The sequence below is a fragment of the Protopterus annectens genome, chromosome 5.part0 (assembly GCF_019279795.1).
Source record: "Protopterus annectens isolate FY-2018-M chromosome 5.part0, PAN1.0, whole genome shotgun sequence".
NCBI classification, from domain to species: domain Eukaryota; kingdom Metazoa; phylum Chordata; order Ceratodontiformes; family Protopteridae; genus Protopterus; species Protopterus annectens.
This window is the reverse complement of record NC_056735.1, coordinates 1703711058-1703737328: the sequence shown is the minus strand read 5'-3', so window position 1 is coordinate 1703737328 and position 26271 is coordinate 1703711058. Positions and strand designations below refer to the sequence as shown.

The 26271-nt window shown below is 37.2% G+C and overlaps 1 protein-coding gene across 2 annotated transcripts in view; it reads right to left on the bottom strand.

Moving 5' to 3' along the window:
• LOC122801841 (hydroxyacid oxidase 2-like) overlaps positions 1-26271 on the bottom strand; it is a 458779-nt gene that overhangs the window by 330952 nt on the left and 101556 nt on the right. For both annotated transcript variants that reach the window (XM_044071490.1, XM_044071489.1), the window contains exons 2-3: positions 24816-24974; positions 812-963 (exon numbers count right to left, since the gene is read on the bottom strand). In XM_044071490.1, the coding sequence (XP_043927425.1) occupies positions 812-963; positions 24816-24946 (283 nt within the window). In that variant the 5' untranslated portion in view covers positions 24947-24974. The remainder of the gene's footprint in view (positions 1-811; positions 964-24815; positions 24975-26271) is intronic.

Here is a 26271-nt window from a genome sequence, read left to right as displayed (position 1 = left end):
TGGTCCTGCTCAACTTGTCTGCCACACAGTTTTGCACTGATGGAATGTAAGATGCCTGTAGGGTGACACTGTGTTATGAAGTCATATCCTTATGCTAATATGGCTAGCATGCATAGGGGGTAAGATGTGGTTCCCCCTTGTTTGTTTATGTACCACATCACTGTGATGTTGTTCTTAAACACTTGAAGTGGTCTCAGGGACCACAGACAATTCAGAGAGTTCAGGGCATTTATAAGAGCGATCATCTCTTTTATGTTTGTGTTTTGGTCTTTTTTTGTCCCCCCCAAAAAACTGCACTTTTATGCCCATCGATACTGCTTCTCAATGAAAGTCTAAGGTGTCAGTTGTGACTGACTGTTTTGGAGCAAAAGGAGAGAATGGGAAACCTAAGTTCTGAGAACTTTGATAACTCAAAGGCATGGACTAGGTCTTTTAGGCTTTACTCCACCTCACCCACTAAAGTAACATTTGTGCCTATTTTAGAAAGGAGTATGTTATTGTCTTGTATATTATCAGTTTTTAGATTCTGATCTATGGACCTATATCCTAGTGGGAAGATTTTGAATAGACTGTATTCTTTCAATTTCGATAACATTTCAGAATTCAGAATTCATAACTCAAAAAAAAATGCATGTTTAGTAACTAATTAGTTACTGAACATTTTGACGTACATGGTTGTGTGAGCATTTGCTCTAGATGATTACCACTGTTGAAGTGATGCCCCAACCCCATGTGCAAAAAAATAGGAAAGAAAGGTTGTGGCTGGAGGGATGTTGAGAAAGCTTTGGACAATATTACATGACATGATTACCTCGTGCCGTACTTAACTCTCCTTCAGGCCATGCCAAACAGTGAAATGCAGTGGGTGCGATACCAACTGGACAACTAACTTCTGAGCCAAGAATTGTAGTTCTAGTGTCAGTAACAGACACATTCCGCAACATTCTCGGACGTAGACGTATCCTACAGAAAATTAAAATAAAAAAGCATTCAGAAGTCAAATAAAATGCATCATTCTTATTTGGATACAATTAGTTTAATTCAGTACTGGCTGATCTTATGGCATATATAACATATCATGCATTTGCTGCATCATGCATTGCATTACTATTAATTTCAAAGCACAGAACTTGATGATGATGATGATGATGATGTGGTATACAGGAAGTTACTTAATGATGTATAATGAACTAAATGTTGGGATACAAAATGATATCCTTTGTTAATGCAGCACTTTAAGACAACTGTTGAATATTAAAAAAAACAATAAGTCTCATTTTAATTCACACTGAATACAGAAAGGTGAGGAGGACGAGGCACAGGTTGTCCAATACCCACTTCATTCTGTGTCATAGATTAGTCAAAGCCTATCTTGGCACACAGTCAGTACAAGGCATAGAAACTAATTCTGAATAGGATGCCAGTCTCCTGGAAGACTCAGAAGCACACTCACACATTGCATGCACATTTAAAGTCAATTTAGAGGATCCCCAGTTCCTTTACATTATGTTTGTGATGAGGGAGGAAGCTATCAAAGCAACCTTTAAAATCCCATATGAACACACTGGGGATACGTGCATTCTCTAGAGAAGAAATCCTATATTGGATTTGAACTAAAGAAAATGTAGTGCGAGGCAGCAGTTTAACCACTGCACCATCCAAAATATAACATAATTTGTTTCTGTCAATCTTGGAACAAGAACAATTCCATACATAATCATATGGTATTTTATAAGCATTCAAACTATCCAAGGAAAGGTAAAATTATAAGAATGTTAGGAGGGAAAGAAAATTCCTGAAGAAGAGAATTCTGCTACAGTACAGAAAGAGCAAGGACCTTGAGATATATGATTGACTGGACAGATGATCAGAAAATTACAGGAAAACCATGTGGTAAGAGCAAAGAAACAGTACAAAGTGGAATAAAAATAATAGGACAATAGAAATGAAAATGACATGATGAAATTAAAGACAGAATAAAGAGCCACAAGTGCTAACTTACATGTTAAGATCGAGTATCTTCTAATAATTACTTCTGATGCTTGCAAGAATGCATAATGTTGTAATGCCGTCATTGTATTATTTAAATGATACCTGAGAAATAGACATCTTAAGCTATTCAATAAAATGGGGAAAAGGCTAGTGCAGGTTATCAGTGCTAGTGAATAATAAAAGACTCAAGGATATAATGTTCAGCACAAAAGCATAGCAACTACTTATAAAAAGTAAAATGTTGTTACAGAACATCTAGTCCAAATATCTTAGATGTACATTAGCAGTGAGTTTTGTTGTGTGATGACTTGTGTGCAAATTTGTCTGTATCTGTCCTATTTGCTATTTCTTGTACCAAAGTTTGCAGTAAGCGATTGCTTGGGTGCAGCCATATTGAGAATCTTATTTTGATTTTTTCATGGATTAATGAAAGGCAAATGGTTTTGTGGACATATAGACAATAGCAGCACTGGCAGGTACATGAACCTGCAATAGGTACTGGGATCAGTCTGGAATACTGTTATGGAAATGGTTTGTTCATACAAGGTTCTTCTTAATGGTATACTAGGTTGTTTTTTTTTTTTTTTCACTTGTGCTGTCTGTGTCTCATGTATAGAAATGGAGAAATGGTTCAAGTCTATTTAAGACCTGTTCAAGAAATGCTAGATTATATACCCTCTGATTGCTGTCTTATTTCTGTGAGGAAGTACAGTAAATCACTCAGTGACAGATAGCAATTACTGATGACAGAAAGAATTACAAATAAATAGACAAATTGTGATATGGGTAGCTGTATGCTTACATCATTTTACACTTTAACCTCATCAGGAACAGATGGAAGAATCATATAAACATCTCTGTTGTGTTGTAATCATTACAGAATTAAACTTCACTACTTTACTTTTGTAGTGTTATGACCTGCTATGGCTCTAACAGTCTTCACTCAGAGGTAGCAACTTTCTTCTCACGGGGTGGAGAAGTGGATGATTAAATTATAGAATATTGTGGGTCATCACTACAGTAACATATATAAATGACTTCAACCTGGGCTCAGGATAGGCTATGGTAGTATGTTCTTGCATGGTGAGAGAACATTTAGAGTGAGGCTTTTATTGTTATTATTATTATTATTATTATTATTATTATTATTATTATTATTATTATTATTATTATATGTTTTACCTATTTGTTGACTAAGTAAGGCCACCAAGCAATTTGTCCATTTTCAGGAAAGACCTGTGAGCACAGTTTGATCCTTTTCAGGGAAGAGCTGTGAGCACAATGTGTCCCTTTTCAGGGAAGAGCTGTGAGCAGTGTCTGGGTAAGAGACTTGCTGAGACTTGAACAGTGGGCAAATGAAGAAGAAATTACCAAAACCCTTATAGTCTAGGCACATGAAGCAGTGTATTAATAGCTCAGAAATGTATACCTCTCTGTTAACTGCCAGCTGAGTTTTGAAACATGTTGCTACTTGTTAACCATGACAACTATGACAAATATGTCATTTGCTTTATTTTTGTCTACAACTATAGCAAGTTAACTCAGAATAGGCTGTTGTTGTCCACTTTTGAAGAAAAACTTGCAATTTTCAGTTAGGAAAAAAAAATAAAATGCAAGGCATTACAACCTCAATTCAAAACAGTATATGTAAAGGCAAATTGCAAATGCAGGCCAACAATGGGTTATAAACAATATTCCAACTGGTGAAGATACATACAGCATATAAATATACTGAGATGAGACTGCAGCAGCTGTAGGAGGCAAAATGTAAAAGAAACAAGTGAAGGACAGAGAGAAAGGGAGAGTAATCTAGCTCAATAAAATATGAAAGATGGAATATGTGAGTGAAAAAGAGTTTATGGAAATGTAAGGAGTAAAAAAGTAGGCTGACTGAATTTTTACTTTACAGTAAAGATGGAGATGAGCTGAAGAGTGAATGGTTATAAGGTATATTCTGGGAGAGGTAAGTTTTGGTCTTCCAAAATCATTTTTTTTGTAAGTTTGTATTACAGAAAGGCACCATCTGTCATGAGTATAATACCAGTTTTGGCAATTTTGATAATACTAATTTTGTTAACGTAATCAGAAGCCAACTCATTTGCCATGCCTATCATAATCTCTTCAACAAGAAAGCAGTCTGCTCTCAGTGTTAGGAGATCTCACCAGATAAAAATCATAGGCTATCAGAAGTGAGAGGTGCTATGATTTAGGGTAATCTCTAGTGAAAGGAAATACAGTTTGGTCAGACAGGACTAGAGAACAGTTTGAAATTAACTGATAAAAAGAGAATCACAAGTCACTTGGCAAAAAGTAATATGAGATGCACTGCTATGTTTAGGATTATTTGTAGTTTTTGACTAAAAAAGTTCAGCTAGGCATTTGGAAATCCCTTTTTGAATCAAAGCACTTTCAACTGAAAAATAAGAAACAAACAGTTAACATACAGATACAAAAACTGAGTATATAAATAAATTAAATTACAAGTGCTACAAAGAAGAATAGAAAATATGGTATGAAAAGCATGTAGAAAGACAAACAGAAAAAGAAGGTAGCAAACAATGCCTAAGTAAGGGAAACAAGACAGACCGCGATGCTTTGCCAGAGATGGCCTGCACCTGTTGCCCTTTGGATTCCAGATACTGGCTAAGGCTCTTGCCACCCCTATAGTGCCTTTTTTAGGCAAGGTTCAAATAACAAATTCACCACCGTAACAGGTACAAGCAAGCAAAATCTGAGTGTAATGCTACTCAATGCTAGAAGTCTAAACCTCAAAATGCACTCATTCGAGGCACTCCTTATAATGGAGAACATCGACATCTGTGCAGTGACAGAGACCTGGTTCAAAGCTCCAGAGAGCACCCTTGCATTATCAGGCTATAATTCATACCACACCTTTCGGCCACCTAACCTGGAATGAAACACTAAAGGTGGAGGCGTGTCCATATTCATTAAGGATATCCACACTTCCAGGCTAGTTGCACAGCGTAATGCATCCAAGATTATCCAAGTGCAACTATGGGCAAGACTGTAATCAAAATTGTAGCTTGCTACAGACCCCCCCACCATGCCCCAGGATTCCCACTCCTCATTTCTTGATAACTGGAAAGTATTAGGGTACAACCCAAATCCCACCCCCACCCCCAATTAGGGAAACCACCATAAAGAACTTCTCCAAAGCCAACTTCACACTTCTTAAGACAGAATTGGTAAACTTCATGACACCCACGCACTTGGACAATAGATGCACTTTATAAGCACTTTCACAAGTGCATGGATCATGCTATCCCTAATAGAACCAATATGCTATCCTCCAAAAAAAGGAAGACAATCTGGTGGTCCTCTGCCATAAACAAACTCTACAACAGAAGAAAGAAACTGTTGCAAAAAAGAGTAAAATCCCATGACTGGAGGAACTCCCTGGTCAACCTCAGTAAGAAGCTGAGATCCCTCATAAAATCCTCCAAAGCTAGTTACGAAAATAAAATTGCCACTGACTCTAAAGATAACCACAAAACATTCTATAGCTATGTCAAGAATCTCAATGGCAACACTCAGATCTGCTGTGAGTTACAGCACAATGGCACTAAATATACAGACCCAACTGATATTGCCAACATCCTGGCAGATAGGTTCAATGCTAACTTTACCCCCACTCTCACCCCCCTAAAGAGCCCATCTCTATACTGGAAGAATGCAAAGTTCCTATAATCACGGCTGCACAGGTAAAAAACACACTCTCCAAAGCCAAGAACACAGCATCCATGGGACCAGACAATATCCCAGGCTGCGTTCTACATGATCTACAGAATGAACTGGCACCCTCCTAAGTACCATATTCAATCATAGCCTCAACTCAGGCTTTGTGTCTGCTGAATGGCACACAGCGACGGTTATCCCACTCCACAAGGGGGAAGCCACCACGGATCCCGGAAACTACCGCCCCATTAGCCTGATGAGCCTGGTGTGCAAGGCCATGAAATGTATCATCATGGAACTTATAAACAAAGACATTGGTAATCTCCAAACTCTGGACCCCACCCAGTTCGGGTTTGTAAAAGGCAGATCATGTCTCCTAAACCTGACAGACTTCTTTGAAGCAGTCACCAAAGCCGTAGACAAGGGTAAGGTGGTTCACACAGCCTATCTAGATCTTGCCAAGGCTTTTGACACCATCCCCCACTCTGGAGTTATAGATAAACTCACTAAACTAGGTATAAATCCCTATGTCACAAGATGGGTTGCCAACTGGCTCACTGACAGAACCCACACTGTGAAAGTAGCAGACTCCAAATCCGACTTCAGGCCAGTGACAAGTGGAGTACCACAGGGTTCAGTCCTGGGTCCTCTCCTGTTTGGTATCTACTTCTCTGAAGTACAGGCTAACACAGAAGGTCTTTGGCTAACGAAGTTCACAGATGACTGCAAACTAGGAACCATAATCAAAACTCCTAACAATGTGGGCATCCTACAAAAGGGCCTCACTGAAACAGATGCCTGGTGTCAAAGCCATGGCCTCAAGCACAATGCCAAAAAGTGCATTGTCATCCCCTTTGGTAAAAACTCTGTAGCCATGAACTACAACATAGGTGGTAGTATACTTAACACTGAAAGTGTGATAAGAGACCTTGGGACACAGGTGGACAGTAGTCTCTCCTTTGATAATCACATTGCCACAGTAGTCAGGAAATCCTTCTACGTGGCACACCTCCTCACAAAAAGTTTCTCATCCAGAAAAAAAGAGGTCATTGTTCTCCTCTACTCATCACTCATTAGACCCATTATACAGTGCAATGCCCCTTTTGGTATGTACCTCAGAAGACATCTAGAACAACTGGAAAGACCACAGAAGTACCTCACAAAGAGGATTACAGGCCTCAAACAGATGCCCTACACAGACCATCTAAAAAAACTCTAGCTTTACTCCGTCGCATATCGCCTACTCAGAGGTGATCTCTGCCTAACATACAAGCTATGTCAAACCCAGAGCTGTTGTACATGCTCCACTTAAAGAAACCCCAATCCCTCCGAGCTACACCCTCTAGGGACCTAACCCTTGTCACCACAATAAAGAGAACATGCCGGAGGGATAGATTCCTGTCCCAGAGACTTCCCATACTCTGGAATAAACTACCTATCTATATCACACAAAGCTCCTCATTAGCACTCTTCAAGAAAAATCTTGATGATTGGATGGGAAATAGGAAATTCACCCCAGGGATCACCTCTGTGGCTCAGCTCGACAGTGGCACAGGAAAATAATTTTCTTGGGTGGCAAAAGCCAGAGTACCTTTTTGGCTGGGCTTGTATAGGCCTCAGGGCCAATAGCCGAGTACCTACCTATGAACCTATGAACAAAGCATCCCAGCCTGAGCCCAGAACTGAAATGTGAAACAAGCTCTGTGAGGAGACGCTTCTTACTGCTGTGTCACTTTGCAACTGTTTCCCTTATAAAATCAAGTCCTGGTTCAGAATATATTGGACTAATTCACTTAAATAAAATCTATAACAGAATGCTTTCTACACAAATATTAACAATTACTGTTTTGTAGTTAAAGGCATGCAGATTTAGTGAGACCGAGCATTGATTCACAGTTTGCAAAATAGTTCATGCCATGTACACATTTTATCATGTCTTCATTTTACAGATTTTATATGGAACTCATACAGAGATGGTTGATTATATTTCTTTCTTATTATCATTTTCTTATGGCATGAAAAATTTACATCCGGGCTTCTTGTCTTGGTAAACATGTATTGCAAGGCTCTTTTTCACAAAATATACAACAAAATTAATGTAGCACAATGTAGTCTAATATCTATAATTATACCCAAGTCAATATAATCATGTATGGCAAAGAGTTGATCCACTGATACTTATACAAGACTTTACTGGTTCAAAAAGTTTTTATTTAAATTAAAACAGTTATGTTCAGGCTAAGGACAAGGACACATTATGTAACCATAGTGATAATGTTTCTGGCAACCACAAGACTAGGTATATGTATGAGATAAGGAAAACTGGCAGAAAAGATTAAGTTGCAGGAGAATCTCAATGCAGGACAGTTTCACGTTATTGCTAAGATAAATACTGTGCTCCCTGCTGATGCCTGAATCCAGCTATCCCATAATATTGTACAATGAGCATTTGTGCTTGAGTCATAAATAGATGCAGAAAGAGCTCAGGGGAAAGACAGGACTGAAATGCATGCCTGGTATCAACTTGTAGAAGGAATATGGAAAAAAAGAAGAAATAAAGATGCATGTACAGAGACATTTAAGGTTGAAATACAGTCAGTCCTCCACATAGTTTATTCTTGGGGTGAAACAGAAAGAGGAGATGGATGTACACATTTCAAGGAGAATTGAGAAGTCAGTTCAAAAGTAAACATACTCAGTAGCAAATAAAGTATGAGTGATGTATTATGAATAGTATGGTCAATACAAAGGTCAGAAATGGTGGACCTCAGACACTAAGTTGGCAATGTGAAACACTTAATTGGTTAAAAATGTGGACAAACTTTATTGACAGAAACTTAAGTCTCAAATCTGTCACCACCTCAGTACCAGTGTGTAATCCAATACAGCCAATCCTGCACAAATGCCGGAACAGTTCTCCGTGGCCATGGTTACCCAAAGGGGGAGGGAATATAGCTACAGTAATCATCAGTCTTGGCCACAGCAGACATTTCCAGACTGCAAATCTTAGAAGCAAAGCTGAAGTGACAGGATGTGATATAACTGGCACAGATATACTGTCCCCCTGCTGTGACACACTAAACTACCTGTCCTATGTGATGATCACTGTCTCCACTGGGGAATAATGGTGGACAACACAGCACAACTACTTACAATATGTCAACATTAATTTGTATCCCAAAGATAATGTACCACATCTGAGGAGAGTGCAATATATCCTTTACCACTATTCCATAGTTAGGGAAGATATTGAGAGATTAGCTTTTATATTGACCAGAAAGATGACTGGTGTAAGTGTGGTAGGTGTTTATCACGCTCATTTCTATTTGTACATATCTTATGCCTACTAAGCACACAGTTACTGGAAAACCATTGGAAGAGGATGTCGGTATCCCCAGACTGATAACATCCAGTTCCTGGAAGACATTCCAAATCTCTGTTTCTGGTTGGAATTATAAAACTACCATGTCTTCATTCTTGAGCACTATTAAGGGAAAATAGGTGTTTTATTCACAACCCCACTTACAACATACGCAGAGCTTTGTATTTGGGAGGAATTCCAAAGGTGCATTAACTGATGCCCTTTCAAAGTTTTAAGGATGATGCATTCTCCATGCAGAGAGTTATTCACCAGGAATGCCATCTCCAGTATGATCCTAAACAAAAAAACTATGTTGACTATTTCTGGTTAATACACACAAATGTGACTACTAAACAGTGTATAGTTTATAAATGGCAGCCACAAGAGCTTAAAGGTTAATTAATGAACTGTACTTAAATAATAAAGAAAATGGTTCAAAATACAGAGTAAAATAAATGTAGGTTGACACACACACACAGCAAGGTACTGGCATAAAACTTGTAGGTACTTCTGGATGGGATGCCAGTCCATCATACAATGCCCACTCACTCAAAAGCACGTGCCATGGAAAATAATTAACTTGGTGATCAGCATGTCTTTGAGATATACAAGGAAATAAGAGACATCATCAAAGCACCACGAGTTATAGGAGGACAAAAAATAAAAAACACAAAAAAAAAACAGAGAAACTCAACTGTGACCCACAGGAAGTTTATTGATACTTGAGTGTTTTTATCCTTTTAAAAACAAAGACTTCATTAGAATAAATGAGTGGTGAAGTCTATGTTCTTAAATGGATGAAAATGCTCAAGTGTAAACAAATTTCCTGTGGGTCATGACTGAGTTTGTTTATAGTTTCTTAGTCTTTGGCTGTGGTATACCTTTTTGTTTTTAAGAGTTATAGAGAGGAATAAAAAGTTTCATGTGGTAGTGATCTCATCTGGGAACCGGACTGGTAATTCAACTGCTGTGAAGCATATATCAACAAACAATTTGGGCAGAAACACTGCTATGTCACCATGTCATAATGCATATGTATATAGCAATAGCTGGATAGATACAGCTAAAACATTGCAAAGTAATCCACCCTCGTTCACCTACTGGGGGAATTTCTGCATCTCCTCTCCTCAAAACTAAATAGATATAAATATAGATATGTGTGTGTGTGTGTGTGTGTGTGTGTGTGTGTGTGTGTGTGTGTGTGTGTGTGTGTGTGTGTGTGTACATTTATCTGTATAAGAATGGATATATATATATTTATATTGGTGGACCTCAGTATGGTAAATGATACATTAAAGTTTAAACAGGAATCACAATTTCATGTCATATGCTGCCACTAAATAAAATGAAAAAATATAAAACTTATTAGTTTTTAAAGGCAAATTTAAAAGTAAATATCAACATTGAATGTATGATTAAAATGTTACTGAATACAAATTGGCAGACAAAATAATATCAGCTGTGCTTAAATATATATTAGTGTAAAGTAAGCAGAAATGCAATCTAAGAGGATCCTCTAAAAAGACAATGTGTTCAAGGGATTCTATCTAGGAATGGTATCCTTTTCAAATCTACAAAATTGGTGAGTTCTTAGTCAAACAGGATATTTTTCAGGGAAAGTCATGTCCTCTGCCAAATCAAAAGAATGACTTTTCACTTCATTATTTAAGTAAATGCTCACTATTTTAAAGTATAGCAGTTTAACTTGTTTATATCTTATTAAGGTACTTTAGCTTGTGTCATAGCTTTCTACAGCATTTAGAAAAATATTTTCTTCTCCTAAAAATATCCCATTTTATCATTTTTCATGTTTTAACATAACACTCAACCAGAGGTTCTAGAAGCACCTGCAGGTTGGTGGTGGTGGTGGTGGTGGGGGGGGGGGGGCAACAGGGGAACGTAATGATGTAAAAAGGGACATTTATTTAGTCATTGGTTATCTACTACAGTTAGAGAAGTAGATAACAGAATCTGAGATATGCATGTGCCTTCCAAAGCATGTAGAATATGTGTAGTTTGCTATAATGTAAAAATCACAGAATATTAGTTTTCCCGGTTTAACAGCATTACTTTTGGTTCTTATTTCATAAAAATATACCTATGATATGACTGAGATACACACTGTTTGTTAGGCTAAAAAAATACAAAATGTATGTTTTTATGAAACAAACAGAACACCAGAGCATCCAAATGACCACATGAGACTACTGGTGGTACCCAGCAATAAAAGACTATTTGTCTGTAACCACACAAAGTTTTACAGCAGTTTCTTCAGAATACTATATCACAATATTCAGCTGCAAACTTAGATGGTAGTTCCAGCTGTAAAGACACATACAAGTGTGTCTTCTTATAATGTGGTTTACTGTAAATGTCTAAAATGTCTAAAATGTGTGTTGGGGGGTACAGATGTGACAAAAAGCAATGGATTGTCATCTAAGTAAAATAGTATTTTAGGTCATTATTGTAGTCAGAGCAATTAGAAAAGGTTTGCATTAATTCCCACAATGAAAAAAGGAGTGTAACTCAAAATGTCAGACTGTGTCACTAAAGGCTCCTGAACTAAAGCCACTGATACCTGTCATTAAAAGGTTTTGTCTCTGTTTTCCCTTTAGATTTCATTATGGCACTTTCAGGTAACAAAAGCGAGTGTTCTATTATAAAACACGCAAAACTGCAGCTCTGACCTCAGAGCTTACTGTGGCAGTTTAGCATGGCATACTACAACTAAAAATGTATATTTTTCCTGAAGGAATAGAGGATTATTTTTTACTTCAAATACACTAACAACACATTAAAAATATATTAGGCCATAACTTTACATAGTGTACTGAGCAAAGGTTCAACACAGTACCCACAATGAAAAAAAGTATAAAGCAATATGCCAGGCTAAAAGTAAAAGTGTATGGACTCAAGCCAAAGACAATAACTCTTGTCTGTCTTTGACATTTTTACAAAATGTTCAGGGAATAACATGATATGTGACTATAAAATACACTTAGGACTGCAATTCTAACTACAGAACCACAACCAATAATTTTCTGGAAAAAATATAGTATTTTCTCTTCTGTGTCTTCTGAGATGCCATGAACATAGTTATTTTTTGGATAGTTCACATATAGTCTGAGCATTCATTTTAGTCAGCTTTTTCTGCAGAGGTCAAATAACCGTCAGGTGGAAATAAAACATAGCTTTGTTGCCTCACAGCAAGAGTTTCTCCCATTCGATTTTACGGCTGGAGTGCCTTCTGTGTGGAGTCTGCATGTCCTCCCCACAGTTGAGTGGCGTTCGAAAGACATGCGTGAATGGGTGTGCCTTTGTTGAAGGTTGGGTGTCGGGCTGGCACCTCAGCACTGTACAAATCTATTGCCAATCATTAGCGGACCAGATTTCCGCTGTGGCGACCCTAACTGGGAAAAGCCGAAAGAAAAATAACAACAACAAAAAGACTGTGACAACAAAAGCCATTTAAAACTGGCTTTACAAACTATGTATAAGAAACCATATGTCAGATACCAGAATACAGCTCACCATAATGAAATTATGGAACTTGTAATATGATGCTTTGGTACAAAACATACATGTGCTGTCCCAGTGAAGTCTGCCATTTTTGAGAGGGTACACTACCTCTGACTGTGAAAAGATCACATAAATGTAATGGCCATACAATTCTTTGTCAGATTCCCCCCAACAAACCATATTAAAAATTAATCAGAAGTGATCATAAAACTGATATTTGCTTTCATATGTCCCTTGCCCCTAACCTCTTGTGCAGGGGTCACATACTCCCCTGGTGGAAACCAAGCACAATGCTAGACTTTGACAGCACATGCGTCTGAAATGCTGGCTTTGTCAGCTGTATACAGTAGGCTATATGTCAGTTCCCTGACGAAAGTTCATATTAAAAAAATCCAGGGACTTGTAATAAGGTACTCTGACATAAAATACAAACATATTTCTTCAGAGGATTGTGCCCTACTTGAGATGGTATATTACCATTGACTGCAAAAGAATCAGACAAATACATTGGTTATATTGCTGTTTGACAGATTCTGTCACACCGTCATCAAATCATATCAATAATCAATTAAAAATGATCTTATAACAATATTTGAGTTCATACATCAGCTGTCCTAGCCCACTTGTCAGGATGTCAAACAGCACAATGCATATAGCTATATTATTGTCATTAAGCAGGGGTTAGTGAAATAACTTTCTTAGAAAAGATGCTAATCACTCATCCAAAAAAACACAAAAAGTAAAATTAAATATTTCTTGAAGTGGCTTTATGGTATTCAAATGAAAATATATTTGGACACCCCTGATATTTTTTAAAGTTGTCTAAAAATTTTAGGTGAAATATTTAATTTCTGAAACAATTTCTTTGGGCTGTTCAGTAGCTGTCATAGGATCCTGTAGAATGTGTTCATTTAATTGTGAATATTTATTTTTTGTATTAAAGTTTACTTTGTGAATGGTTGTTATGAAAGGGGATCCCTAGATAACACACAATGCCAAAGTTCTCCAGTAACCACAACCCACAAACATCAAAGGTGAATGTCCCTATCCAGAGATCACACTACTTTGAGCCTAGTTCTTGTCATTTACAGTCATTATAAAATATAACCCTTATGTCCTGCAAATAAATGGATAAAATAAAGTTCTAATGTATTTTTTGCCAAAGACCTTATAAATTATTTTCTTCCTAGTGTCTCTCTTTATTCACAGGCAATACAAACAATGTTCCATTTCAAGCATTTCTTCATATATGATGCTTTTACACCATGTTGTGTAGTGTTTTTTTTCCATCGACAACATCAAACCATTAGTTCCTTTTACTACATATCTGACATACCTAGACATCTATTTCTTAACTACCTGCAGCATTGATGCTAGATTTTGTGAATTCATTGGTCTCAGAAACCAAGAATGTTGGTCATTTTTGGTAAAGCATACAAGCATATAAACATGCAAGTTCATTTTAATTTACAGAGTTCCAGTCACCCTGTACTGCATACCTTGATATCCTGTTTAGTTCCCTTCTCTAGTTACGGATTTCACTGTATAATCTTTTATCGCTTTATCCACAAAACAACACAGAATATATATTAAGTCGTTATTATCAGTAGTACTAGTATTAGCTTTAGTATTGTTAATATCCATAGTCAACAAAGCCAGTTACATCAAACCCTGTTGAATTGCAAACCACATGATCCACTGGCCCTCATTTTTGCTACTTTATAAAATATGGGTCCAGTCCACATTCATAAATGTACCACAGTATTGGATATCTTGTTCCATGTTTACCTACAGATGATATGAATCTTGCAGCTCCAATTCCTATTTATTTACAATCTATATTTGCTGGTTGATTTATTCTTACATTCATAAATCCATATTTAGTTCATCAGAAGAAGAATGATGATGTATCTAGTCTGGGTGTCTGTTCCATTTGTCTTCCACCCTCTCCTTGAAATATTGCTTTCTTATGTCCAAGTTGAACCTTGACCACTGACATTGAAATGCATGATGTCTTCTTTTCCTGATTCTTCCACTACAGGTCATGTCCTCTTACAACTTTTGTTAATAGTTTTGTGGATCCAGATCATATCACTATTTCCATTATCTTTCCCTGCTAGAACAACTGCAGACTCTCTAGTGTTTTTTTTTTTCATATAATTTCTTTTCCATCCCTTTTAATATCCTAGCAACCTTTATGTGTACCTTCTCTAGCATATTTGTTTCTAGATGCATAGTCAGTATTCTTGGAATTGTATGCCAGCTGCCAGACCTCGCCCATAAATGTAGATTTATATAAGCCCATACAATGTCGTCATTAAAAAACATGATACAACCACCAGGCATTCTGGTGGAAAAGATCTAACAAAATGTGTAACCATAAACTATGATAACTATTCCAATTAAACAGAATAATTCTAGCACAACTCACTGTACAAAATAAATCAAGTATTTTTTAGAAAATTCCTAACCATATCCATGTTTTTCTTTTCCTTTTATTTATATGTTCCTCAGAATTGGATTTGACATGCCGAACGCGTTCTTAGAAATGTCCTTCAGAGTGGTAGAACTACCTCATTCCCCTTGGAATCTATTTTACTAGAGATGTAGTATAACATCATGCTAAACTCATCTTCTGCATTTTGTCTGCCTTGTGGTTCAGTGCTGCATTTCCAACAACCTAAGTTTCGTAGCTGTTCTGTGACTTAAAATTCCAACCATCTCAGCTTATGTACTTTACTGGGGCTGCTGAGTCCCATAGTAAGCACCATGCTTTTCCCAAAATTGAACCTTAGCTGATGTCTGTCAACCCAAGCCTATTACTTTGAGTCCGCCTTAATGCTCTCTTTGTCCTTGTTTGTCATTTCATCACAATTCTGAAAGCCTGGTGATGCTGGTGATAAGCACATTGAAGAAAACATGCTTCAGGACTGTTATGAGAGCTCTGCTCTCATAGTCCTTGATTTTGATATGGATATGCTACCAGAGGGATTTCCAGATTTCTGTAATGAGTACCAAAACACCAGGACAATAGTAGCTGTGGCATTTACAAAAGTGAATTTCTGGGAATGGGAGAAGCAGGAAAAAATAGCAGGAGAAGTCAGGGATGTTTTATAAAATGAGGTAGGTTGAGCATTATGTGTTATGCAATACACACACACACACACCCGCACACACACACACACACACACACACACACACACACACACACACACACACACACACACACACACACACACACACTTTCTTACAAAAATAGACATGTTGATCAAAAGTTATGTCACTGTCCACATAAGTTCCCAAATCCTGAAAAAATGTAGTTCCCTAGGGTAGATGACTTACCAAAGGATGCAATAATGCATTTTTGGCATTTAGTTTCAGTCCATGATTTTGACACCAGTTATTTATTTGGGACAAATGTTTTGGCAGGATGGCTAAGTCATTTGGGTTTTCAATGACTGCTCCTATCTTACAGTTATCTGCAAACGTAGTCAGACAAAGCCCTTTGGTACTGGATTTTACTTCAGCTAAGTAGATACCAAAAAGGAGAGGCCATAGCACAGAACTTTAGGAGACTCTACTGGTGACTGATCTCTTTGGGGAGGTAACTTCCCCCATTTTGATTATCTGAATCTTATCTGTGAGCCAGTTGGCAATCCAGTGGATGACATAGGGGTTTATTCATATTTTATTTAGCTTTTCCACTATGCTTGAATGGGGAATTGTGGCAACAATTTTAGCCAGGTTGAGGTATGTGGTGTGTATTGTTTTACCTTCATCCATTGCTTTGGTGACCTTTTCAAAAAAATCCACCAGGTTATGTAAGCATGACATGCCCTGGACAAATCCAAACTGAGACAAGTTCCCTGTGTCCTGATTGATTAATTCCATTATAAGTCTTTTCATGGCTTTGCATGTGAGACTGGTCAGACTTACGTGTCTGTAATTGCTTAGGTCTGTGGAAGCTCCTCCCTAATGCAGGGGAAGGACTGTAGCTATTCTCTATTCACTTGGTACAAAACCTATATGAAGGTAGAGACTGAACAGTGTTGTTAAGGGTGTGGCTAAATCATGCTTCAAGCTATTTAAGATGCATCCAGGGATATTGTCAGGACCCATTGATGCAGTACTTTTAGCTTTTGATAGCACTTTTAGGACTTGGTCTTGTGTAATAGCTGAAGGCAAGCCAGTTTCAGGTATATCTTGAGGGACAGACAGAGGGAAGTCAGGAATACGGTTAGAGCTAAATTTATCAGCCAATAGGTTCACTATATCTTCATCTTCAGTGCAGGTAATATTCACAATCAGCTCAGCACAATGCTGCACTGAATTTTTGAGATTATGAATAAATCTAAAAATGCCTTGTGATTGTCTTTGGCTTTGATAACTATATTGACCTCAAACTTGGCTTTGGTGGATTTAATTAAGCTCATGAGTTGCCTTTATTTCAGTGACAATGGCACTATCATTTTGAGAATTACTCTTATTTTGAGTCAAAATTCTTTTCCTTTTATTTTAAAGCATGTTGATATTATGGTTCCACCATGTGGATTTGTTTCTGTTTACAATTACGCACACTTGCACTCTCGCACATACACTTACACAGACATTCACACTCTCACACATACGATTGCACCAGTACGCGAGCACGGACACACACAAAGTACGTAAGTTATGACAGAATGGGTTCAACATGCATTTTTGAAGAATAATAATAAATATAAAACCTGAATGACTGGCATTTACAAACATTTCCTTTTACAATTACACACACTTCCACTCTTGCATATATGCTTACATGCACATTCACACTCACACACAATTGCACCAGCAAGAGCAGACACACACAAAGTATTTATGTTATGCTAGAATGGATTCAATAGGCATTTTTGAACCATAATAAAACGTATGAAACTCTAATGACTGGAGTGACATTACAGAAGGACTGTAATCCTCAGTGACTTACCAGAAAATGAAACATTTTATGACACACAGGGTAAATATCAGTTAAAATGAGTGATGCCCAGGAGAAAATGGGGCAGCTGAAAGGTATGTTTCTTCCACATGTCATTAACCACCAGTCAGGATGCCTGCACTGCATCTGTGCCTCTATTTGACAGCAAATAGCAGCCCCAGACGGGATCAATGGTGTAAGTTTCTTTCTTGTTTTTTGATGGCAAAATGCAGATTCACCTAATGTTGCAGAAAATTAAGAAATGACCTTGTTTTATTGAAATCAATCTCATTTTTTTATTTCCTGTTGCTGTAGTTGAATGAGTTGGTGTGTGTGTGTGTGTGTGTGTGTGTGGGGGGGGTGCTTTTTGTTGTGTGTTTGTTTTGTTTTCTTTCAGCCAACAAGTCAGCTGAGGGCATAGTCAATAAGGCTGTTGAAAGTGTGGGGTGTCCCCCCTTGCCTCATGGTTCCGGTCCCCATAGACTCAACTGTGTAAATCAGGACTGCCCTGCAAAAAGGGGGGTAAAGAATAAGTACATCTACCAAGTCAAAAGAATGAAATAAACACAATAATAATCTCGAGTAATATGTATTTTAGAAACTAACGAAGTAAACACAATAATAATCTCAGGTAATATGTATTTTAGAAACTAGAAATATATGATTTATTTACTTATTTTTTTGTTTACTGGGGTAGAGCACTGATCAGATTTGGCCATTTACTCAGCTCAGGTTGCATACATTGCAACAAAAATAAAGTAAAACTAAGGGTATTACTACATTATACACTATAATTATTTAATTATTTATTTATTTGTTTACTTGACATTTGTTAACCGGGTTAGTCCATCTGGGCATGTACCCTTTTCCAGTGGAAGCCCAGGGGGAAAGCCCCAAAATTAACATTATAAAAAATTATACAAAATTATACAACAAATATACAAAAAATTAGCTTCAGAGCAACAAGTCAAGCAGATCAAACCATTTACAGAGCAGATATAAAAAATAAATTAGTAGCATTTACAATTGTACTAGAAAGAGCTTCAAGGACAAATTGAGCAGGCAAGATATTTGCAGTACAGAAGATCTAAATTAAGAAGTGATTCAGTGTTGGGGAAAGGAAGAAATAAGAGTTTGAGAAGTATGGTGGAGAAAATAATAATAGCAAGTTAGTATAGTATGCAGAAGGTAAGGGAAGGGGAAAAAATATATATACACACACACACACACACATATATATATATATATATATATATATATATATATATAGTGAAATAACATAACATAGATGTAGCAAAACTAAATCCAAATTTACAAGAAGGTTTAAAAAGAGATAGAATAAGGAGAATGTAGCAAAAATATTAACAAATGTACAAAACAAATAAAAAAGTGAATACAATGCATAATACAGGTGTTATAGGTGAGGTAAATGTGGTCCAGCCAAAAGAACAGATATAGTATGTGACAAGATGAGGTATTGCCAGCTGTGCCAGGAGAAGTAGGGTAGTGAGTGTGCAACATATGCCAGCACAGCTAGCTGGGATTTTGCAAATAATTATATGCCATTTGTATAGAAAACTGTTTTGTACAGATGCTTGCGTTGAAAAATGTATTTGTAAAGTTGCTTGTATTGAAAATGTGTCAATAGTAGGTCATGTTGGACAGAAAATAAATATATACATGCTTGTAGTAACTGATTAAATGTATGCATTGTAACTGTTGGAATGAGTACACTGTCACAGAGGATTCTGGAGGAGAAGAGGTTAATCTTAATCCACCTGACTTTGAAAAATACTCTAAAATTAAATTACTGGGCCTAGGCCATAAAGATCTTATTTCACAGTTTTGAATGAAGCCAGAAATGCAATGTGTGTAAGAAGTATGGTTTGTTAGTCTATGTAGGAAGAGCAGATGTGTTAAAACAAAGCTAGAGGTATGTATTGTAACACATATGTGCTAAATCCTAGTGATGGGGTAGTGTGGAAAATAGAGTCAGATGACCAGATATGATGTCATTTTGTAACCAGCTCTGAAATAATATTTAGATATTACAAAGAGAAGTCTTCAGTGACTTTGCACTCTGTTCTTGGAATCTGACAAAGAAGGACCCCCTCACCTGCTTCATCGTGCCTTGTTATAGTAAGTGAACCAGGGAATAATAATTCTTTAGATCAGTCAGGAAAATATAGTGAGATTAGTGAAGTACTATTTTTCTGTATCTTTGTGAATCTATTCATCTGTGTTATTTTAATATTCCCTGTATCTGAAACTCTGTAAATAGATATTTATTATTTTCATGTTCTTTTATTATTTATTATTAAATATATTTAAACTTTTCATTGTGGCTAGTCCTTTAGATAATATTTTAAACTTTGAGAGGACTTATCTATTTTGTGATACTGTGGCCACTTCTGAAAGCCTTACTGCATTGGCCAAGCATTATCATTTGTATGAATATTAATTCACTCAGTATAATTGAGTACCCTTGTAAGAGCCTTAGAGTAGCTGGTTTTGGAGTGTCTGATAGCAGTGTAACCACCTTATATTCTGGGCAGAAGGGAGCATAGCTAGTACATCTGTGCCAGCCTTTCTCAGGTGTGTGTGTATGTGTGTGTGTGTGTGTGTGTGTGTGTGTGTGTGTGTGTGTGTGTGTGTGTGTGTGTGTGTGTGTGTGTGTGTGTGTGTGTGTGTGTGTGTGTGTGTGTGTGTGTGTGTGTGTGTGTGTGTGTGTGTGTGTGTGTGTGTGTTTGTGAAAATCAAATCTCAAAGAGTGTGTGTGTGTGTCAGCTGCTTGGAGCTAGGACACAAAGCACTGGTTCATAGAGAGAGTGGTGGAGGACTTGACTTGGACACTCAGCTGAGGACTCAACTCTATAGCTGTGCCAGTGCCAATGGGGAGTCTTATTGAGGATCTGGAGTGAGAGAGAAAACCAGCCCCTGGACTGAGTGTGTTCTCTGTATGCTCTTAAGGGAAATTGCGCTTGAATAAGAGAGCTGCATCTGGAAATACTGGGTGCATCCATTTTTGTTCAAAGTGAAAGTCTCTCCCCAGTATCAGTGGTGAGGATTCAGGCTCCTTGATTACTGGCCCAGAGTGGGGCTGTCACAACAATTATGGAGAGGAATTTTAGCAATGAAGAAAACAGAAACTGTAGAATAACAAGGGTTGCAATAGAATAGCTAATAACAGGAGAAGGTGGCTAATACATATACAGTAGAGGATGGATAGTACATATGGGGAAGCAGTGGGTATGAGTTTATATATTAGAGAAATTCAGAGATTAATCAGCTAAGGTTTTCTAAGATGAATGTAATAGTGCAACTATGGAGGAGACATGGCCTGTATTCTGACATGTAAACTTATATTGTTCAGTTAGGTAGTGTTTTTGCTGAGGTCTTAACTGTTTATAGTCTCTAATTGCAGTAAGATGAGGTAGCAATGATTGCCACTGTTTTGGGCAAGAACATAGAAGTTGTGGTCTGTAGGAATGAAGTTTAGTGGATGGAGTTATGAGAGTAGGGGCATTAGTGGATTGGCTCCTTAGGTTGTGGTGTGGGTGGGATGTAGTTAGTCTCATAGTTGGGGGAGAATATTGTGTCTTGGTTTAGGAGTTTGAGGAAAAGGGATCTAAAAATTGGCTTTACCTTGAATGGGTATCCAATTTGCCTTTCCCAAGGTGTTGCAGTGATGTTCATGGCAAGAGGACTTGATGTTGAAATAACAGATTTTCTTAGAAAGAGGCTGTAAGGTAGTAGTGTTTTTTGTAAGGCAATGGTGAATAGGGGTAGGACATATTCTAGTTGTACAAAGAGAACACCATTGCCTAAGGCTTCTTAAGCAGGATATGAGAAGAAATGAGATATCTTTTGGGCACAGAGTAGGAGGTAGTTGACTTCAAATCTGACTTTAGGAATGTGGTCATAGAAGTTGCAGGGCTGATCATGCCAGATGCCATGGTATCTAAAAGATGTGGTGGATTCAATTAGGTCATTGTCTAGGTCTTTGATACGGAGAACAATAATGGCTATAGCAAGTCTTTTCTTTATGCCAAACAGAATGGACTTTTTCAGCGGTGAGTAGAGATTTAGAACAAATTGCTTATTTGCAGAAGATGAGCTTGAAGTTGCTTTTGGATGATGTTGCAAGAAGGGATTAGTCTATAGATAACCATGTCACCACAGTAAAGGAGGAACTGTAGATTAGGTAGGTCAAGAGGCAGTTTATTTACAAAAATGGAGAATAGTATTGGTAGAAGAATTGATCCTTGAAGTACCTCTGAAAGAGTGAAGGCTGTATTTGATAAGGCAGGCCCCATTTTAGCTGTGAAAGTAAGTTTTCTCAGGAAATCATTGAATCATTGGGAAGATTCAGCACTTACACCAACATCTTGTAACATGGATAATAGAAGGGAGTGGTCAACCAGGTCAAAGATCAAAGGAAGGTCAGTGAATACTGCCCCAATGAGAGTAACTTTATCAATATTAGTGAAGATGTGATATCATCAGTGAACGTCCAGAAAGCAGTCATGATACTACTCATATTTTTACCTGATCAAAAACCATGCTGCTTTCAACAAAATAAGGGGCATTTGTCAAGGTAAGATGTGAAATGGTTGCAAATGATTTTTTTTCAAAGATTTTACCAAGATGCTGAATAACCCTGGTGACCAGTAAAAATGTTCATGGGCCTTGTTCACTTCATTTTACATAGCATATGATGTGCACCTCTACCCCTTTGTTGTGACAATTATCATAACACAACTATAAAATGTAATACCTCATTGGATTCTCTCTCTTTCTCTCTCTCTCTCTCTCTTCCTTTTTCAATTACCTTGCTGAGCTACTAGAACACCAAATAAGTATGGATGGTTTGATGTTCTAGAGTTAATGTTGGGTTGTTCTTGCACTTACTTCATTATTTAAATATGGTTTACACATTAATGGCTTATTGTATTGCTCTAGTATTACTACAGTACATGGAAATTTCTGATTGTATGATGAAATTTTGGAAGAAATTATCACAAGATTCATACATAAGGACATAACTATGACTGGTATGTTATAGAGAAGTTCTCATATATGAATACATACCTCTCAACATCTTAGAGCAAGAAATATGGGCAAAGCCATAAATAAAAGTGGGACAAAGGCCCAGAAATAGGTACAAGTTTTAACTATTGTTCTTACAACCTTAAAAAGTTGATAGAATAACAGGTTTTATATTAGGAAGAATTTTCTGAATGGAATGAAGTCTGAAACTCAAACGTCTGTCATTATTTTTTAACTTCAGTCTTTATTTTCTACAAATTTGCCAGAAACCATAATTTTATGAAATACAGACAAAAAATATGAACCTTGTATTCCTACACAAATGGCAGAGAAGTAAACAGGACAGGTCAACCAACAACTTTAAAATCTGTTAGACACTTCACACTGTCACATTTTAAGTTGGTAATACACTGAGATGAAAAAAATCCTGTTTATACAAAGAATTATGTCTGGGCCTTTGATCAACACCATTATGCAGTTTCAAAACAGATTGAAGAAATTCACCTCTATCAGTGAATGCCTTGAATCAGTTTGTTGACTGTACAGCAGCTTGGTTAAGATCAGAGACCCACTAACAATCCTCTATATTCACCCCCCAAACGTCTTCTCTGCAACTGGCCAAAACAGTGCACAGTAACCCATGTTCTGGGACTTGCTACCCCTATACCTCCAAGTGCTGATGTGCTTTTACACTGTAAGCACACTAAGTGTCTTTATTTGTTAATAATTCCACCAATGAGAGTTGCAGCATTGCTCAGTAGTAAAACACTTGGTGGTACCATCCTGCACATCTTAACTGCATTCACATTTATCAGAGTGCTAAGGCACTGTGTTCATGCAAACTGCACAGTACTTGTTCACATCATTAAATCCATCCCAGTCCTGGGCTCCAGTTTACATTCTGCTGCTCAGTGTGTTGCTGGGATGGATGGTACACAGTATCCCTCTGCTGGTCTCACTTCATTCTGAGAACACCTATCACTGGCAGACAGATGAGTGATTCTGTTTCTGAAATATAAAACAGTCATCGTGGAATTCACAAAATCATCCAAATTATCCCATGTACGTAGTGCGAAAAGCTTTGCAGAATCTCTCCGACTGTCTCTTTTCAAGAAATGCATTTTGCTTAAACTGATCATAAGAAGCTTTCAGAAATTAGATATTCTAAAGTTTACCCTACCTCACGGCCCATAGGCTGGTGTAGAGGTGTAAATGTGTTGCCTACATAACAGACACACTGAATTCTTCAGTGATTCCACAAAACATTTGCTTTCTACCCTTCTAGCCACGTACTAAACAAAGCCAGATTAACAAATAGCAGCACTTGTACTATAATATAATATCATATAATATCATATCATATCTTATAATATAATGAAGTTTGAAGATGTCATTAAGAAATCATTTTCTAAGTATACAGTTTGGAATTGGAGTAATTTACTATATAACTACTGTCATTATCAAGGCTTATGATTACCCGGAAACCTACAGAGTGAATAATATTTTGCCACCCTGGTGTTGAATTCAACCCATTAATTCTAGATAAGATAATGGTTACATTGTTATATTCTCCATAAGAGGAAAAAATGATTTTTTTACTGCATTGCTAACACAGTTACACTTTTCCAAATGAATGAAGCAGAAATGCTGACAACTCCAAGACTACACCGTACTGTTGATTATTTCTTCCCCTGTTGTCACTATTTTAATTCTCACCCTCTTTTGCAATCTGCTGCTTTCTAAAACTAGTTCAATAAAACTCATTTAAAACAAGAGAAATAGTGTATGTACTATGTTTCTTGCAGGTGGTTTCTCTGTCAGCACTTAGTCTATCTGAAGTGTACTGAACAATTCAGGTATGCTTGTATGCCTGATTTAATCATTTCAACTTCTGAAGGAAATAAATCTTTTGAGCCTCATGTCTTACTGTATGCTGTTATCTGAATACCAGCAAGCTGTTATGTCATCTTTCTACTTACTGAAATTTGAAGCCCACTGAATTTATTACTCACCTAAATCAGTCTTATCTACTCAGAGCTAAGTAAAAATGTAAGTGGAAATCTTTTTAAACTTGTGACATTTTATGTTTAGTTTAGATGACATATTCAAGGTCTTTAAAGTTTACCTACTGAACAAAATGTATTCTGAAGTTAAAAATCAGCCTTAGATACATCTAATAAATGTAATGCATGTGCATCTCTGAATTAATTGAATCCTGTCCTCATTTCTTAAATTGCTCAGTACCTTTTGTAAGCGAGAAGATTATCATCTCGAGTACAGCACTCATCTGCCCCGGCAGCGTAGTAATCCCATGTTGCTTTTGGAAGGTGTTCTCTGGCATAGTCCTCATAGTCTGTCAAGCATACCATCGGCATCTTACAGCTCTCTTAAACAGGCCTACAACTGGGAAAAATAAGAGAGAGAGAGAGTGAAAGGACATAATTGGAGCGACTAAGTCAAAAATTAAAACTAAGAAAATTTACTTCTACATTGGCTAAAATAAGAAATGATGGCCTGTTTATGCCTGTGCACATGCGTTTGTAAATAAGAATGCTGATCATATAGAGTTATTGATTTCACTTTATTTTCAGCTCTCCTCAGCTGATCTCTCAATAGCTGAAAATCCTTGCATATTATAAATAATAACTCCAACATTACACATTTGGGAAAGGCAAACTGCAATCTACAGAAATGTCATCAACAAGCAAAAGACCAATTTGATGTTATGAACATTCGAACAATGAAAACTCGATATTGTGAGCATTTGAAAAATTCAATGACTCCCATACATACATTTTATATATATATATATATATATATATATATATATATATATATATATATATATATATATACACATGGGTCTACTTCATAACATTGAAATTTCATAACGTTGAATTTCATAACATTGAGACCAAAACATCTAAATCCCAAAACACTGAAAACCCAAAACATTGAAAACTCAGAACATTGAAAGTGTGCTTCATAACACTGAAAACTACAATGCATATGTAAATGGGTCTATATTAAATTATCAAAGAGGCATTACAGCAAATGCTTCTTCATCGACCCAAAAAGAGCAAAGTGCGAATTATGCCAATGGCCGAATCAGCAATTTTTTTCCTCGGTGGAAAAAAATCACTGATCCGGCCAGAAACAAAATACCACATGTAACGACCATGCCCTGGCCGAGCAATCAAGGAGCCTCAATCCTCACCACTAACACTAGGAAGGTCGTCTCCTAGAAGAGGAAAGGATAACTAATACACACAGTAAAGTACAATTTCCCTTAAGTGCACACAGAGATCACAGTCAGTCTGGGACTGGCTGCTCCCTTGCTCACCAGATCCCCAATAAGACTCCCCACTGGCACAGCTATAGGGTCCAGGTCTCGGCCTAACTAGGCAAGTTAGAACCTCCAGTACCCTCTCTGTCCAACCAGTGCTTCGTGTCCCTGCCAAGTAGCTGACACAACACACACACACTTTGTAATAAGTATTTATACAACTTCACAGACACTCCTGGGAAAGGCTGACACAGATTCTCCAGCTGTGCCCCTTTACCTATACTATACGGTAGCAATTACTGCCACCACCCAGTAAATAATATCAGCTACTAAAAGGCCCTTAAAAGGGTGTCTAATTATTACTGTGCGATATTATTATCCAATGGCAGTATGACTAACAGTCAAGGCTTATTT